Here is an 18844-nt window from a genome sequence, read left to right as displayed (position 1 = left end):
TTGGATGTGGACATAGAGAGAGACAGCAAATATCTAGGATCATTTTAGAGTTTAGCTTTGGACAGACCACGTTTGTAGCATGCAGGAGACTTCCAAGTACAGATACTGAGCAGGTGGTCGGGTGTAGGAGTCTGGAACTCAGGAGGATGTCTGGGTGGAAAGAGAAGACTGGGATTCTTTAAACCATACAACACAGAAATAAGGGATGAGGGAACAGCTTTAAGAAAGGAGACCAAAAGGATGGATCCAAAGATAGAAAAATATCCGCCATCAATGAACCAAGAGAATAGAGAGTTTCAAGGATGACCAGTCAACAGTGTCAATTCCTATGTGTGCTTTGTGTTGTGTGTTTAGTTGCTCAGTTATGTCCAACTCTTTGCGACTCTTGGGACTGTCGCCTGCCAGGCTCCTCTGTCCTTGGGAATTTTCAGGCAAGAATACTGGAATGGATTTCCATTTCATCCTCCAGGGGATCTTCCCAACTCAGGGATCGAACCTGCATCCCTTGTGTCTCCTGCATTGTAGGTGGATTCTTAATCTGCTGAGGCATCAGGGAAGCCCATTCAGCAGTGAAATAAAGTGAAGCCTTAAAAGTGCCCAGGGAATCTTGTGACTCAGACACACTGGTGACCATAGAGGATGCAGGGCAATGCAGTAGCTTGGACACAAACCAGACTCTAGGGAGCTGGAGAGTGAGCAGGAGCACAAGAGATGGAGTATTTCTTGTAGAAGCTTGGGATAAAGAACAAGATCAGATAACTGGCTATGAGATCTTTATGGCTATCTTTAGCAAGAACGTTCTATAAAATTTTACTGGCAACGCAGCTGTATCAAGAAAGGTGGGCAAACTTCCACAGACACCTAACTGACCACCAGGCTGGATGTTAAGACACTGAGGAGATGGGGCTCAGGTGGGTCTAGCACGGGATTCGCTAACCTGGGTCTTGGCTTGGGTCACCTGTGCAGGCGGTGTACTTACTCATGTCCAGGAATGAAGTGGGTGGGAGCCAGGACAGCCAGCATCCAGCCTCCCTGACCTCTTGTTTGTGATGGTGAAAGGCATAGGGAACACGACCATGTTAAACAGTGGAGAGATGGAAATTATTATCTACAGGGGATTAAAGTGACCTGTAGATGAACACACAGACATACAGAGAGGCTTTGATGAAACATGCTGCTGTCTACTTACAGGTGGTCCTGGAGGCCCTGGTTTTCCTGGAGGCCCTGGTTTTCCTCGTCTTCCCTGGAAACCAAAGAGAAACAGATAATAAATACTGTGATTCCATTTTAAGATGAGACAGTATTAGATGGAAGTTCAAAGACTGTAAAAATTAACTCAAAGTTAAAAAACAATCCCAAGTCCACATGACCTTTAAAGGTCAGTGAAGTCTAAAAGCTATGGGACAATTCTTAACAACGAAGATAAGAACAGTAGTGCCGGGAATGAATAAATCGTGACTCTTATTAGCAGCCCTTTAAAGGCTGTCTACCTTGACTCTCTAGCAAAGTAATATAAAATATCTGAAAGGTTGGCTAAGATTAGCATTTTATTTGATAATTCAATGGGTTCAGGTGCAATAATCAATGCATTTGTCACCTTAAATTGGTATTTTCAGAGAGTGATCTGAATTTCAATTTTAAAGGAATTTCCTAAGGGTGAGATTAAGTATTCAAAATATATTTTTTCTGAGCCCCAGCCTGGAATTACCAGTTTAGAATCTCTGGGGAAGGGATCCATGAATCTGCATTAATAAAAAAAAAAAAAAAAGATACTTCAGGTAATTCTCATGTTCACTAAAGTTTGAAAAGCACTTCACAAAGGTATATTATAATTATATGCATTATGCAAAGCAAATTACCTAGCTCTTTTCTTCCCTTTGGATGGCTAAGCTGTTTTATAAGTGAACTAAAATGTTCACTCCTTGCTTATTAATCTTCATTAACTCGCCAAGTTTACGACTAGCTAAATCACAATAGCGAGAGTCAGAATGACAGTTCTAAGTATCTGTATTTTTGATATCATTTGAAGAGCATTTATTTATTATACACTTATTTTCTTTTTTTTTTTTCCTTTCTAATAGAAGGAAGCAAGCTTAGGTATGGAAAGCATACATTTTGAATGAGAAGCATTTCTATGTATGGTTTCTAAATATGACCATTCTCTTTCATTGTTATTAATAACTTCATTTTATTACCACATTGGTAGTATGTTAATACATATAAAGGCTTGCCATTTCAAAGGTAAAAGTATTAGTGATCTTTCAACTCTTTTTGAGGAGAATTGTGAGCACAAGCTCTCACAGAATTGTGAGAAAGGCCCAATTTCACTGATTAACTTTCTTACTCTGAAAGCGTCAGGCAAAGTTTCCTGATTTCTTTGGTCTTCAACTAGGCTTGGAGTGGGGTAAGAAATCCAAGATAAGCTGAAGCAACAGAGCAAACTTTAGAAGGTAGGTTAGCACATAAGACACTGCGATTGCATGGGGAATGCTGAAGGCAAGTTAAGTTCCTACTATCAAAGACTCTAACGATAGCAGTTGTTTTCAGAAAAAAAAAAAAATCCTGGTTAACATCTACAGAACAGATTTTTTAATAATTTTATTAAAACCAGAAATATAATTAGTAGTATTTTCATGTACCTTCTGTTTTAGAGTTCTGAACCCTGGAGTTCTTTTTAGGGTTTGCAAGATTGGAATAAATATATAATATTCTGTATACTGAATGAAAGTTATACATATGTTCATACTTTACTAGTCTTGCAGTTTACACATTCTGAAAATCAATATATTGCATCTTTTAGTATATGCAAGTCAATCAGCCCCTGAGGATTAATCAATGATAAAAAGTTGACTTAGAAAGTGGAAGCGCTGTAGTTGATTAATTCATGAGAGCGCAAAGAAACAAAATCAGTGACATGGAAGGAGGTGACCAGTTCTTTCTTTTAGTTGACGTAGGTTAAATCCACAGGACCAACTTCTGGTGCAGTCTCTTTTCCTTAAGGAGGTATATATGTTGCTTGGGGCAGGAAGTGGGGAAAACAAAGCTACTGATGACCTTTTACCCCAGCGTTCATGTTGAAGATAAACCAATTTTCAGATACTGTAACACAGCATCGGCATGGCTTAGGGAGAGGAGGAAAAAGCATTCACGATTCCATATGGTATGGGCAAGCTTTTGAATTCTAATTCATCACTGCTGATTTACACCATCATTCAAGTCAGCCTTGCAATTATCGGAGTGTGCAGTGTGTCTCTGGAGGAGCACGGGGGAATGCTGATTCTCTTCACATCTCCTTGCAAAGAGTGGACAAGCAGGCAAAATGTTTTTGAGCAGGAGTCCCCAATCTTTCTGGCACCAAAGACCAGTGTCATGGAAGTCAATTTTTTCCCAGATGGGGATGGCGGGCAGGATAGTTGAGGCAGTGATGCGAGAAATGGGAAGCCATGGCAAGTGGCTGATGAAGCTCCGCTGGCTTACCCACCACTCATCGCCTGCTGTGACGCCCAGCTCCCCAAACAGGGGGTCAAGGACCTCGGTTTTTGAGGACTGTCAAATTATCAGAACATATTATACACAGCAACTTCAGCCAGCACATATATGCAGTTTAAATGTTTGAATTTCTAGTAACATTCCGAAGCAGACTTGAAATTTTCTTTTCCGCTTTACCTGACATACCTGACCGCACAGAGTCGGACACGACTGAAGCGACTTAGCAGCAGCACCTAACAGGTACTATTGTATAAGTTTCATGTGTACAAACTGATGACTTCATCCACTTCTATATTATGAATAAAGTCAGTGAATACTTCCATCGCACTACATAATTATCATTTGTGTGTGTGTGTGCTGAGAATATTTAAAATCTACTCTCTCAGCAACTTTCACATATAAACACAGTATTGTTAACTATGGTCACCATGCTGTACATTATAATTTCCCCAAACATGCTCATCTTCTAGCTGGAAGTTTGTGCACTTTGCCCGCCCTCAGCCTCTGGCGGCCAAAATCCTGTCTCTGCTTCTGTGAGTTCTGCTTTTTTAGATTCCATATTCTGGGGCTGGGGCTAGGAGTACCGCCCTGATGAGGGTGGAGGAACCATTTTTATGTATTTGTTTCAACTTTGGTCTTATGTCAGGCCCTTCATTACAGGGCTCACTCTAGACCCCTTGTAAAGTGAGACAAGAATGGAGACTCGGATTGGATTGGGATGAAAATCCCGGTAAAAAACAGATAAATGCTGAGCTGGGCATGGCCATCCTGATCAGGACACCTGGTAACAGGTGGCCTTTTGCTCAGGAGCAGCTCTGACCAGTTGGAGTCTGGCTGAATCTCCAAATGGTTGGAGACATACTGTTTCAGCATAACTACAATTGGACTAATCCAATACTTTTCTTAAGATTGGAGTGAAAGTGAAGTCGCTCATTCATGTCCGACTCTTTGCAGCCCCGTGGACTGTAGCCTACCAGGCTCCTCCATCCACGCGATTTTCCAGGTAAGAATACTGGAGTGGGTTGCCATTTGGAGTATGAAGCATAAAATGCAGATTTGCCATATCAGGTGCCCAGGACACCTCAAAGTGCTCAGCATGTAAGTTTCCTGTTTGGCAACAGTGTGAAGGCTATTAGACAGTGGTTTCCGTGTTTGTCCAATGATTTAAACCCAGTGGTGCTCTAATCACATATCAGCATCCTCAGGGGCCTACTTGAATCCTCAGGAGGCCTAGTAGATGGGACTTCACATTTATAACAAGTTCCCAGCAACGCTGCTGCTAATGGCCTGGAGACTACACTTGGAGAACTCCTGTCCTAAGCCTCAATCTACTATTTCAAACTCAGGTGATCTTATATAGCCCTTCATTCTAATAGCTTAGAACAGAAGTGCTGTGTTGGTTCTATGATCACATGTCTCTTTAAGAATAAAAACCTCACTGTCAATTTCAGGACCACTTGGATTGGAATCCCAGTCTTTGCTCTTATGGAAGCTTATTGTGTCAAGATGTCACGCTGTAAAATTGGTGCTTATACTTTGTAGCCCATTTGTTAATTAAAAAAGAGATCATATGGAAAACTCTTACCACACAACACACGTTGGAATGGTAAACAGAAAATAAGTGTTGGCAAGGATCTGGAGACACCAGAATGCTTATCACTACAGGTGAAATTGTACAGTGGAGCAACTGCAATGGAAAACACTATGCAGATTCTTAAGACTACCATGTGATCCAGAAATCCCACTTCTGGGTCTGTATCCAAACAGACTGAAAATCAGGGTCTTGAAGAGATATTTGCACACCCATGTTCATAAGCAGCACTATTCAGAATAGCCAAGAGGTGGAACCAATCCAAACGTCCATGGACGGTTGAGTAGATAAAACAAAATGAGGTGCAGACAATGGGATACTATTCAGTAAGGAAGATAATTCAGTTACATGCTACAACAGGGGTAAACCTTGATATGTGTGTGTGTGTTCAGTCACTCAGTCATGTTTGACTCTTTGTGACCCCAAGGACTGTAGCCCACCAGGCTCCTCTGTCCATGGAATTCTCTAGGCAAGAATACTGTGTGGCTTGCTAGTCCCTTCTTCAGGAGATCTTCCCAATCCAGGGACTCAACTTGGGTCTCCTGCACTGCAGGCAGATTCTTTACCATCTGAGCCACCAGGGAAGCCCAAACCTGGATGACATCATGCTAACTGAAACAGACATAGTGAAATAAGTCACTAAAAGACAAATACGGCATGATTCACTCATATGTTGTCAGATTTATAGAAACAGAAGGTAGAATGGTGTTGTCCAGGACCTGGGGGGTTGGCGGACATAGGAACTTATTTAATGGGAACAGAGTTGTAGTTTTACAAGATGAAAAGTTCTGGAAATCTTTTCACAGCGATGCAAATATACTTAACACTACTGGACCATACACTTGAAAATGGTTAAAATGGTAAATTTTATGCTACCTGCTTTTTTCCACAATTAACAACAAAAAGTCCTACTATAATGTCTGATAAAATAGTAATAATAAATGTTAGTTCTTTTTTGCCCTGTCCTTCTACCATCCTTTAGCCAATTATCCATTTTTTAATTTAAAAATAGACAAAGTAAATTGTAGATTATTCATACTATGTAATACAATATAGTGATGGAAATTAATGGAATACAATTGCATGCGTCGATATGGTTGAATTGTGTAAACATAATGTTCATCAATTTATATAAGGAATAAAAGCAGGCAATACTAATCTAAATTGTTAGAAGCTGCAACAGGTCACTGATGCGGGAGTCGGGAGGAACTAGGAGCATTAGAGGGCTTACAGGGTTGGTGATGCTGATGTTCTGTCTCTTGGACCATGTGCTGGTCACAAGGGTATTCATGCTTTGTGAAAACTCAGCAAACTTGTTTCATCAGGATACATGCATCTTTCTGAATGTATACTCTATCTCAATATATATATATATTTTTAAACAGGAGATTTCTACAAAGGAATGATTTTACTTGAATTATCAAGTGACTTCACCCATCTGCATTTGCTGCATGGGTCAATATTGGCAGAAGAGGGGGGGAAAAAATCCAAGTCTATTTAAATAAATGACATCTACAAATTTTCAACAGTAAAAATAACCTGATGCTTCCAGGATGACTTGCAGTATGAGAGCACATGGATCTTAAATTAGCTACTTGATTTATAAACACTTGGACATCCAAGAGCATTAAGAAGGCAAGAATGCAAATAACAGATGACTGGTACTTATCTGACAGATGGTTTTTGTTGTTGATAAGGATGATGATGAGAAGGATAAGTTACAGAAGTAATCAGACTGAAATAAAGGGCGACATGCAGACCTCAAGCCCACAGAGGAGACGTGTATAAGTAATCTCTCTAAATTGCCAGGTCTTGCTAATGCAGCTGGCTACTCTCCAGAATTCCCCTATTCCCACATGTGTATGTAGCACACTCTTAGGCATCAGCTCAGCCTGAACAAGGTACCAAGGAAATGTCAAGGAAGAGGAGACAGGCCCTTGAGCGGCACCCACAACTGTGAAGGAGGTGTTAATTACACAGGAAAACATCACGGGCTATCTTGGCAGTTTAGTTTTCCTTTTCTACATTGTGAACGGAAATAAGATTTATGACTGATGTAAAAAGTTAGCACGTTTTGAAATCAACGATATGTGAAAAAATGGGAGAATACTTGTATGAGCAATGCATAATAGCCTAAGTGAATTTTATGTCTTAACATCTTTAAAAATACATCTAAGACAGCAACGTGGCCAGTCATAAAGGTCTCATTATTTGAGGGATCAGACAAGTAGCTCTTGTAAGGACATGGAAAGAGGATGTAATTCAGCATGAACAAAGAATCTGATATAGGCTCAGAGCTAAGGAAAGATGAATCCATATCGTGGTGCTATTCCCAGCGTTGCTTTTCTCGTTTAAGTTAGGATCTTAAAATGTCTAAATCATATCACATTTTCCCCATCTCTCTGTTCCCTTCCTTTCTTCCCCTTGGATGGACTCTACCTGTAACTAATGTGGCTTTTCAAATACAAGATAGAAATGTGACAGTATTAGCTAACCCCCTCAGCTACAATTGAATAAATGATAATCTGAGTAAACAACACTTCACTGAAGCATTGGCCTGGGCCAAATGGTCTGGTCTGTGGTCAATGCTGTCTACAGTCGCTGTTTAGTATTTATGGTGTTACTAATTTGATCATGAAAATAAGTTAGTCAAAGTCTGATCTCTTAAGTACCCTCTGACTGGATGAAACCCAAATCAACTTTTCCTGTGTGCTCCAAGCTGTCCATGTACGAAGAAACAGAAGTCTATGACAAATGAGTCTTCAAATGGTTACCACTGATCAAATGCTTGCCATGGTCCAGTCACTGAGTGCTTACACATGCGTCCATGCTACGTTGCTTCAGTCGTGTCCAACTCTTTGCGACCCTATGGACCATAACCCACCAAGCTCCTCTGTGCATGGGATTCTCCAGGCAAGTATACTGGAGTGGACTGCCATGCCCTTCTCTGGTGATCTTCCCAACTCAGGGATTGAACCCATCTCTTGTGTCTCCTGCATTGGCAGGTGGGTTCTTCCACTAACGTCACCTGGGAAACCCCTTACATTATTTCCTTTAATCCATCCAAAACGACTGGGGGTGGGTGATAATGTTCCCGTTTTACACAGAGAGACATGTTAAACACTGAGCTCCAAATCACTCTCCTTTTAATTGGTGGGGCTAAAATTTAAACCCTAGCGCATCTGATCTTAACACCCATAATCCTCAGGATTAAGGTTTCCTTAGGGCGCGTGGTATCCTGGTCACTCACAATTTCAGTTACTTTGCTGCTCTAACTGTTGAGGTTCTCTTGTTTTCTCACCACCAAGCCAGACTTTCAGATGTCCCCATATCTTGTTACTTTGCCTTTTGGAATTTAGGTCTTCCTGGTCTTCCCCCACTCCCATGATGGCTGTGCACCCCCACCTGCTGCCAGCAGGCCGACCGCAAGCTTCCACGTAGACTTGTCTGGACTCCTGAGCATTTTGCCAAACCACCAGCTCTTTCAGTCCCAATCGTGAGCTCTATTTTCTGTGCCCGCCATTGCCAATCTCTGCCAAGGCATTTGGTTCATCTCAGTTCACAGGTGGGGTGGTGGTAGGGTGTGACTTAACTGCTTCCTGACCATCTGTGACACATTTTATCATCTTTGAGCGGCAGTGAGAGGGTGGGTGCTGGAGGCATTCCTCCCCCCAAATCTGGAAGTTCACACAGGCTGCTCACAGACTGGAGGGGAAGAACCAGGCTTGGACACTGCCTTCCTTGTCCCAGAGCTATGCTCTGAGAGACTCATCTCTAAGGACTCTCAGAGCCTCAAGCATTTTCCACTTTTATTAAGGGAACTGCCCCATTTTACTGTAGGTAAAATAAACATGTAGAGCCACAAACAATTGCATATAGACCAATAGCGTCTTATTTAAAAGAAATGTTAACAGGAAAGCAACAAGATGCGGTTCTTCAGCACACTTCAGTCAGGCCAGAGCCACAGCCCTTAAATAAGAAGGAACTCAGCTTTGTCAGTCAGCACTGGAACAAAGAAATCATTTATGACACGATGACACACTTTAACATATGAAATGTACCCTCAAGGGGTGGACTTCAATGAGAAGGACTGCATTGACCAGCACCAAATAAATTCGTGGAATACATTTTGTAGCTATTCAACAACTGGCTGTAAGCAAAGAGAACTTCTGAGGATCCAGAAGATGAAACTATGAGGGTCATCCCATTTTGAGACACAAGAATTTTCACTGCAGAATTCTCAATATGCCAATTTGAATTTAATGGCTTAAACTGCATTTAGAAATTTAAATTGACTTCAAACCCTATCAAAAAGATGAATAAATTTATTCAGTAGAAATGTACTGTGTTTTACATACTGTTCTAGGGGGAAATAGGGGTTCCCTCGTGGTTCAGATAGTAAAGAATCTGCCTGCAATGCAGACCCGGGTTTGTTCTTTGGGTCAGGAAGATTCCCTGGAGGAGGGCATGGCAACCCACTCCAGTATTTTTGCTTGGAGAATCCCATGGACAGAGGAGGCTGGTGGGCTATAGTCCGTAGGGTCAAAAAGAGTCAGATACAACTGAGTGACTAACACTGCTGCTGCTGCTAAGTCGCTTCAGTCATGTCTGACTCTATGCGACCCCATAGACGGAAGCCCACCAGGCTCCCCCATCTCTGGGATTCTCCAGGCAAGAACACTGGAGTGGGTCACCATTTCCTTCTCCAATGCATGAACGTGAAAAGTGAAAGGGAAGTCGCTCAGTCGTGTCCGACTCTTAGCGACCCCATGGACTGCAGCCTACCAGGCTCCTCCGCCCATGGGATTTTCCAGGCAAGAGTACTGGAGTGGGGTGCCATTGCCTTCTCCGGTGACTAACACTAGGGGAAATATATTAATGATTAAGGCCTGGATCTTGCCTTCAAGGTAGGAGAGGAGAGACAGTTATTCACAACAGCTGTTTGGAGAGTGTTGTTCATTTGTTGCAGGTAAACTCAAGAGTTCCTGGGAGGGACGGTGAGACTTTAGTTCCTTTCCAAACCCTTCAGTAACTCTCTCCAGCTTTTAGTTTGGCAGGGGAAGTGTGTGTGGTGGGGGTCACCGGGATGGGACAGAAATGTTGGGGGAGAAACCTACCTGCACACCATTGGCAACGAGAAGGGGCTAGAGTCCCTCCGACAGAGATGGCTTCCCCGGACACTTGTGCCCTGACTCAGACGCGTGTCCTCTGATACTTACTGCCAAATTTTCAAGCGACTATGCTCAGGAGGCATTTCCCAGTCCACCACTACTTGCTCTTTCATAATCGACTTAAGTATTGGGACTACACATTGATGACCTTCAAACATTGAATGCCATTATGTAAATACTAGGTATGCTTTTTCTTGAATACTCTTTTCATTTCCTTAAACCTAGCATCCAAGGTCACTTGCCAGTGTGACTGGGTAAAGGGAACTCTGAATCTGACCTCATCCATCAGCCTTCCCACAGTTTCTCCTTCAGACCCAACCTTTCCCCAGAATAATGTTAGGGTGCCCTGACAAAGCTGGTACCTCAGTTAGCCCTGCAAGAGACAGCGGTGGGTCACTTGCTGGATTATTTTTATGTTCTCCTTTGACTATTGCATCCCCTTTAGAGAAGTATTCTTCAGGGAGAAACCCCAGATACATCTTATCCCAAGCATCCTGCTCCATAGTGTGTACATACATACATACATATAAATACATACACACATAAAACCTAATCAACTCTTTTGTTTCAACCACTCGATAACTTTTAACTCATCATTTGCTCACCTGTGTGCAGTCAGGTCATTTAAGATGGCTGTTCTCTTGCTCTCTGTACATCCCCTGCCCAACCAGTGCCTGCTTCACCTACATCAACTGACATGACTGACCTTCCTACAGACTTGCTCCAGGTCCCAGCTGTGATTTTTCTTATCAAAGGGCAGTTAAGGGTCTCACAGCCCTTTGTTTGTTTCCCTGGTAACTAACGAGGCCACCTGTCAGCAGTTCAGTTCAGTTCAATAGCTCAGTTGTGTCCGACTCTCAGACATCAATTCCCCCATAACTGGTAATGGCCCCAAGACCTTGTTTCAGACATGTAAGCTCCCCATCCATTAAACCACCAATGCCTCTGTTGCTGACTCTGGCTCTTTCTTTGGTCTTTAAGCTGGGCAAGTGCAGGCCTTATAGGCCTGTGGAGTGCAGTCCACCACCCTGCCACCTCTTCACTGCATTTTTGTAATAGAGTATATTTCCCATTCTCAGCTGGCATGTGCCCAGATTCAATCATTAATTCATTCAACAAACATTTAATGAGTTCTTACTGTGGGCCAGATCCTTCTCTGCGCTCTGGAATTACCTCGAATCCATTCTGTCCTCATGGAGCTTTTATTCTAGTGGGAACACTGATAGTAATACATAATACAAGGTTTTTTCTCTCTGCCAGACATCGTTCAAAACAGTTTACATCCATATACCCATTAAATCCAGCCACAGGACTGGAAAAGGTCAGTTTTCATTCCAATCCCAAAGAAGGGCAATGCCAAAGAATGCTCAAACTACCGCACAACTGCACTCATCTCACACACTAGCAAACTAATGCTCAAAATTCTCCAAGTCAGGCTTTAACAGTACATGAACTGTTAACTTCCATATGTCCAAGCTGGATTTCGAAAAGGCAGAGGAACCAGAGATCAAATTTCCAACATCCATTCGATCACAGATAAAGCAAAAGAATTCTAGAAAAATATCTACTTCTGCTTTAGTGATTACACCAAAGACTTTGACTCTGTAGATCACAACAAACTGTGGGAAATTCTTTAAGAGATGGGAATACCAGACCACCTTACTTGACTCTTTAGAAATCTGTATGCAGGTCAAGAAGCAACAGTTAGAACTGGACACGGAACAACAGATTGCTTTCAAATTGGGCAAGGAGTACGTTAAGGCTGTATATTGTCACCCTGCTTATTTAACTTATATTCAGAGTACATCATGAGAAATGTTGGGCTGGATGAAGCACAAGCTGGAATCAAGATTGCCAGGAGAAATATCAGTAACCTCAGATATGCAGATGACACCACCCTTATGGCAGAAAGTGAAGAGGAACTAAAGAGTCTCTTGAAAGTGAAAGAGGAGAGTGAAAAGCTGGCTTAATACTTAACATTCAAAAAACTAAGATCATGGCATCCAGTCCCATCACTTCACGGCAAATAGATGGGAAGCATTGGAAACAGTGACAGACTTCGCTTTTTTGGGCTCCAAAATCACTGCAGATGGTGACTGCAGCCATGAAATTAGAAGATTTTCTCCTTGGAAGAAAAGCTATGACCAAACTTGACGGCATATTAAAAACCAGAGACATTACTTTGCCAACAAAGGTCTGTCTAGTCAAGACTATAGTTTTTCCAGTAGTCATGTATGTATGTGAGAGCTGGACGGTGAAGAAAGCTGAGCACTGAAGAACTGATGCTTTTGAACTGTGGTGTTGGAGAAGACTCTTGGGAGTCCCTTGGACTGCAAGGAGATCCAGCCAGTCCATCCTAAAGGAGATCAGTCCGGGATGTTCATTGGAAGGACTGATGTTGAAGCTGAAACTCCAATACTTTGGCCACCTGATGCGAAGAGCTGACTCATTGGAAAAGACCCTGATGCTGGGAAATATTGAGGGCAGGAGGAGAAGGGGACGACAGAGGATGAGATGGCTGGATGGCATCACGGACTCAATGGACATGAGTATGAGAAAACTCTGGGAGTTGGTGATAGACAGGGAAGCCTGGTGTGCCACAGTCCATGGGGTTGCAAAGTGTCGGACAGGACTGAGTGACTGAACCAAACTGATCCATTAAATCTTCAAAGTCTTCGAAATATCTTTGAGGTATCTGTTATACAGATGAGATAACTGAGTGACAGAGCAAGTTGCCTGAGGTCATATGTCCAGTAAGCAGCAGAGTTGGGATTGCATTCAGGAAACTTGGCTGTGTCATATCTGGTCATCACCACTGTGCTGTACTGGTAACTGTGCTGTACTGTGCAAATCTGGTAACTACATGAGTAGAGATATAAATCCTGAATAGCAATATGAATCACAAAAAGTAAAGCAAGGGCAAAGGGATACAGAGTTAGAATGTGTGCAGCTTCAGATAGAAAAATCAGGGGAGGTCAGCAGACACCTGAACCAGTCTGTGGGCCGTGCAAGGGCTGAGAAGGGACATGGAGCAGAGGCATCACTGAGAACGCAGCCCTGAGCACAAGTGATTGAAGAGTCAGCAAGAAACAGGGGTGGCTGGAGAACAACAAACCGCTCGATGGGTGGTTGGCAGAGCAGATTAGCACTATGATTGTGGTGGGAAAGCACTGGGAGTTGTTGTAATCGGGGCCACATAATGAGCCTGACCTAAGTACTTGCTGTGCAGATAACACAGGAACAACTGCTGCAAACTCATCACTTAATTCAGAGGCTCAACAGAACCGCTTATAGGTTATCTGATTTAGATTGCTTAGGGCACCGTTTCCTTCCATTTCTGTAGATAATCAGGAGTTGATTATCTATATAGCACTTTGTGATGCTTAAGTTTATGCCTCAAATTGGCTAAGCCAGGGTGCCTAGGTATTTGGCTGAACATTTTTCTAGATGTTTTTGTAAAGGTGGTTTTCATATGAGATTAATATTTAGGTGGTGGTCTTTGAGTAAAGCAGGCTGCACTCAGTAAGGTGGGTGAGCATCACTCATCAGTGCAAAGCCTGAATGCATCAAAGACTGGCCTCCCCCAGACAGGAAGGGACTCTGCCCACAGACGGCCTTGGACTTGAACTGCACCTCTTCACTGGGTCTCCACCTCGCACATTTTGGATTTACCAGAACTCGACAATTGTGTGAGCCAATTCCTTAAAATCAGTCTCTGTCTCTGTTTCTGTGTATACACATCCTGCTGATTATGTTTCTTTTTTCTAGAGAACTCTGACTAACACCCATTTCCATTTACGGGTACAAAGGATTTTTTACCTTCCTTTAACATTACTGACCATAATATCTATTGTTCTCTGATATTTCCCAAGGCCATTGTGTTTGACTGAAAAAAGATATGAGGAAGTGAGATATACTTTATCCTTCACTGGGAACCATGGTTTGAAATAGAGAACGCTGTATTATTTAAGTAGTGTTGCAAGACTTACATAAAGATATTAATAATTTAATGAACTTGTACTCGAGGGAAAAAATGTTCTTGAAACACGTCAGGATGAATTTTCAAGGGAAAGACCTAATTAGCAGTGTCTGAAGACTATGTCATCAGATTTAGAAAACAAGAACTAGTCCCCGTGGACAGAATGGTGAGTTAGACTTTAAAGCTTTAACTACTCCCGTTAATATGTATGATTAATGAGCAATATATCAGTTGGTTGGCCTCACTCAAGTGAAAGACCTTGCAGGGGGAAAAAAAAAAGGATGTTTAAATTAATATACATGGAGATATGCAAAAGCAATTTACAATCTTTTTTTATATTATGATTAACTAATGACTTAGAGTCTCTATTGAGAAAGGATGCCATAGCTTGTACATCTTATAAAATATAGAATCAAAGCTACAAAGATGTCTGAAAGTAACAGATGACCAAAGGTCCCAATGCCTTCATGAATGGGAACTCAGGGAGGCTGTGCAGCAATATTTATTTGTTACATTACTCTTTTTATATATGTGCAAAAAAAAAAAAAAAGGTCTCAATGTTAGATCACAGCTGAAAAATCAACAGCTAGGGGAAAAAGTTTACACTGAAGTACTTATATCATTTGGAGAAGGAAACAGCAACCCACTCCCGTATTCCTGCCTGGAGAAATCCCATAGACAGAGGAGCCTGGCGGGCCACAGTCCATGTGGTCACAGAGAGTCAGACATGACTGAAGCGACTGAGCATGCATGCAGTTATGTCATTATCTTTTTCTTACGTATAATACAGTACTTTCACCAAATGATTATTTGGAGAAAATCAGATTTAAGATACAAGAGTTAAGTCCATTTAAAGGAGAGAGCATGTGAGGTGGGGTCTATTTGATGTCAAGATAGTCAAAGGCAAAGAGAAAAATCTGAACATGTGTTTATGTGATTCTAAACATAAACTATTTGGTAATATTTGCACGTTCATTGGGATGTCTGGGTTTCTAAAGACAGAACCTTAATTTAAGTCCTTCAGAAACACCGATAGCTAAAACTACAACAGCCACTGTTGAAAGCGATCAAAATAACAGATCTATTTGGAACTATAATGAGAAATCAACTGCCAGAAGAACACAATGAGTGGAGAAATGCAGTAAACAGATAATCTTCATCAACGATGAGCACAGCTGCATTTAACTGCTTCAGTTCAGTTCAGTTCAGTTCAGTCGCTCAGTCATGTCCGACTCTTTGCGACCCCATGAATCACAGCACGCCAGGTCTCTCTGTCCATCACCAACTCCCAGAGTTCACCCAAACTCATGTACATCGAGTCGGTGATATCATCCAGCCATCTCATCCTCTGTTGTCCCCTTTTCCTCCTGCCCCCAATCCCTCCCAGCATCAGGGTCTTTTCCAATGAGTCAACTTTGCACATCAGGTGGCCAAAGTACTGGAGTTTCAGCCTCAGCATCAGTCCTTCCAATGAACACCCAGGACTGATCTCCTTTAGGATGGACTGGTTTGATCTCCCTGCAGTCCAAGGGACTCTCAAGAGTCTTCTCCAGCACCACAGTTCAAAAGCTTCAATTCTTCAGCGCTCAGCTTTCTTCGAAGTCCAACTCTCACATCCATACATGATCACTGGAAAAACCATAGCCTTGACTAGATGGACCTTTGTTGGCAAAGTAATATCTCTGCTTTTTTAATATGCTGTCTAGGTTGGTTATAACTTTCCTTCCAAAGAGTAAGTGTCTTTTAATTTCATGGCTGCAATCACCATTTGCAGTGATTTTGGAGCCCCAAAAAATAAAGTCTGACACTGTTTCCATTGTCTCCCCATCTATTTCCCATGAAGTGATGGGGCCAGATGCCATGACCTTAGTTTTCTGAATGTTGAGCTTTAAGCCAATTTTTTCACTCTCCTCTTTCAGTTTCATCAAGAGGCTTTTGAGTTCCTCTTCACTTTCTGCCATAAGGGTGGTGTCATCTGCATATCTGAGGTTATTGATATTTTTCCCGGCAATCTTGATTCCAGCTTGTGCTTCTTCCAGCCCAGCGTTTCTCAAGATGTACTCTGCATAGAAGTTAAATAAGCAGGGTGACAATATACAGCCTTGACATTCTCCTTTTCCTATTTGGAACCAGTCTGTTGTTCCATGTCCAGTTCTAACTGTTGCTTCCTGACTTGCATACAGGTTTCTCAAGAGGCAGGTCAGGTGGTCTGGTATTCCCATCTCTTTAAGAATTTTCCACAGTTTATTGTGATCCACACAGTAACTGCTTACTATACGCTGAATATTGGAGATTGAAGAGAAAATTGATACAGATCTTACCTTTGGCATGCTTTAATTTTGTGGTGTGGTCATGTTTCTCTATGCATAGGTGGAAGTGAATATAAATTTTAACTTATATATTTATGACAAAATAATTGATCACTGACAAACAACAAAAACAGCATGGAAAAGTATACAATGTACTGAGAAGGTCGAGACTTCACCATTAGTACCTTTTCTTGTATTTATCAGCTAAGCAAACCTGGGCCAAGCACATCATTTCCCATATATATATGGGAAATATATATATGTATATAATTGTTGTTTAGTCACTAAGTCATGTCTGACTCTTTTGCAACCCCCTGGACTTAGTCCACCAGCCTCCTCTATCCATGGGATTTCCCAGGCAAGAATACTGGAGTGAGTTGCCATTTTCTTTTCCAGGGTATCTTCCCAACCCAGGGATCGAACTCGTGCCTCGTGCATTGGCAGGCAGATTCTTTACCACTGAGCCATCTGGGTAGCCTATGTGTGTGTGTATATATATATATATATATACACATACACACACACACACACACACACACACACACACACACATATAGTTTTTGCTGGAGTTTAGTTGCTTTACAATGCTGTGCTAGTTTCTGGATTTCTCTTCTATACAGCAAAGTGAATCAGCCCTATGTACACATATATCCCTTCTCTTTTGGGTTTCCTTTCATTTAGGTCATCACAGAGCCCTGAGCAGAGTTCCCTGAGTTATGCTCTCATTAGCTATCTATTTTATACACAGCACCAATAGTTCATATATGTCAATCCCAGTCTCCTAGTTCATCCCACCCCTCCCTTCCTCTTTGTTGTCCACACATATGTTCTTTCATCTGTGTCTCTACTTCTGTTTTCCCATAAGATTATCTATACCATTTTTTCAAAAGGACTAAAAATATACCTGCCTAAAAACAATGGGCTGGAATATATGAATACTTGAGAAATGTTTACTTTAAGAGAAATATCAAAGTTTTAAAATAGTGTTCTGTAATCTTTCCCCATAATCAGCCTGTAACCTTGAACACAGGGACAATATCTGGTATCAAGCAAGTTCTCCCCTAGTGCCCATCCGTCCTCCTGAACAGGACGATCCAAGCTCGTCCGGAGGGAGGGGCTACACTCCATGGAACAAGGAGAAGGTGGTCAAGCACATTCAGGTATACAGCTGGTGGATCAACTATATTCTTGGCAAATAACAAGAAAAAATATATCCCAAATACTCATTTTGAAATTTAGTACTTTTGAGGTTCATCTCCTGGCTCAAATCAAAGCCTTACAGAGAACACACTGACACTAGTTTGTCAGTGTGGCTGACTCATTGGATAAGCCACGTGTGCAGGAATGTATTTCAAATGTAATAATATCCAGCCAAATCAGCTTGCCTGTTCTCGTCTCCAAACACTGGTCAGAATTGACAGGATGGCTCAGAGACTTAGAGTTGAAATTTTCAATTGTAAATAGCGTGTTGCCTAAAAATGTGGGATCCATAGTTTTGTCCTCAGTCTTTGAATGAAATTAATATTCTTGATTTTACAAAGGACGAACCAAGGCCCTTACTCAAAGTAAGAGCCCAGCTCCTCATAGCAGCCTGCAGGGCTTGGCTCCACATCCTCTCCTCTCACACGCAGCCAGACACAGCTTCCTGCAGCTCCCTGAAATTTCTACCTCAAGCCGCGGCAGCAGCTGCTTCCCCCAGATTGCCGCAGTCTGTCCCTCTCCTCCTCTTAGATCTTTGCTCCTAGATCATCTTTGTGACTTGGCTTTCTCCAACCTCCCCGCAACACTCCCTAACCCCTTCTTTTGCTTCCTTATTCTCAGCTGCACGTTTCATCACCAATCATTCCAAGATATTTATTTTCTTATTGTCTGCCTGCAATAGACTGTGAACTCCATGGAGGGAGACGTTTTTGTCTACCGCACGGGGTGGCAAGGTTTTCCTGTGAAAGGTAAGATGGTAAATACTTCACTCTAGCATAGTACTCTGTTGTAGAGCAGCCATACACAATATGTAAGCAAATGAGCATGGATGTGTCCCAATAAAACTTTATTTACAGAAACATGTGGATCAGATTTGGCCTGAGGGCCATAGTTTATTGCATCTCAGTCTACTCTTTTCATTGGCTATCTTCTATGGCTACTAATGCCTGGCAAATAGTAGGTGCTCAAAAAATGTTTGTTCTGATTTTGGTCTGAGCTAACAATTAAAATGGAATTAAACATAATGCTTTGAAAAGATACCAGACAAATGAAGATTCTGCACTAATGAGGAAAACAGCATGATTTCATTCATTAATTATTTAGA

The 18844-nt window shown here is 41.9% G+C and overlaps 1 protein-coding gene across 1 annotated transcript in view; it reads right to left on the bottom strand.

Moving 5' to 3' along the window:
• Nucleotides 1–18844, bottom strand: part of COL19A1 (collagen type XIX alpha 1 chain) — a 412517-nt gene that overhangs the window by 118539 nt on the left and 275134 nt on the right. The window contains exon 16 of the mRNA XM_070377142.1: nt 1190–1243. Within this exon, the coding sequence (XP_070233243.1) occupies nt 1190–1243 (54 nt within the window). The remainder of the gene's footprint in view (nt 1–1189; nt 1244–18844) is intronic.

This window comes from Bos mutus, chromosome 9 (assembly GCF_027580195.1).
Source record: "Bos mutus isolate GX-2022 chromosome 9, NWIPB_WYAK_1.1, whole genome shotgun sequence".
In the NCBI taxonomy this organism is placed as follows: Eukaryota; Metazoa; Chordata; class Mammalia; order Artiodactyla; family Bovidae; genus Bos; species Bos mutus.
This window is presented reverse-complemented; position numbering and strand designations above follow the sequence as displayed.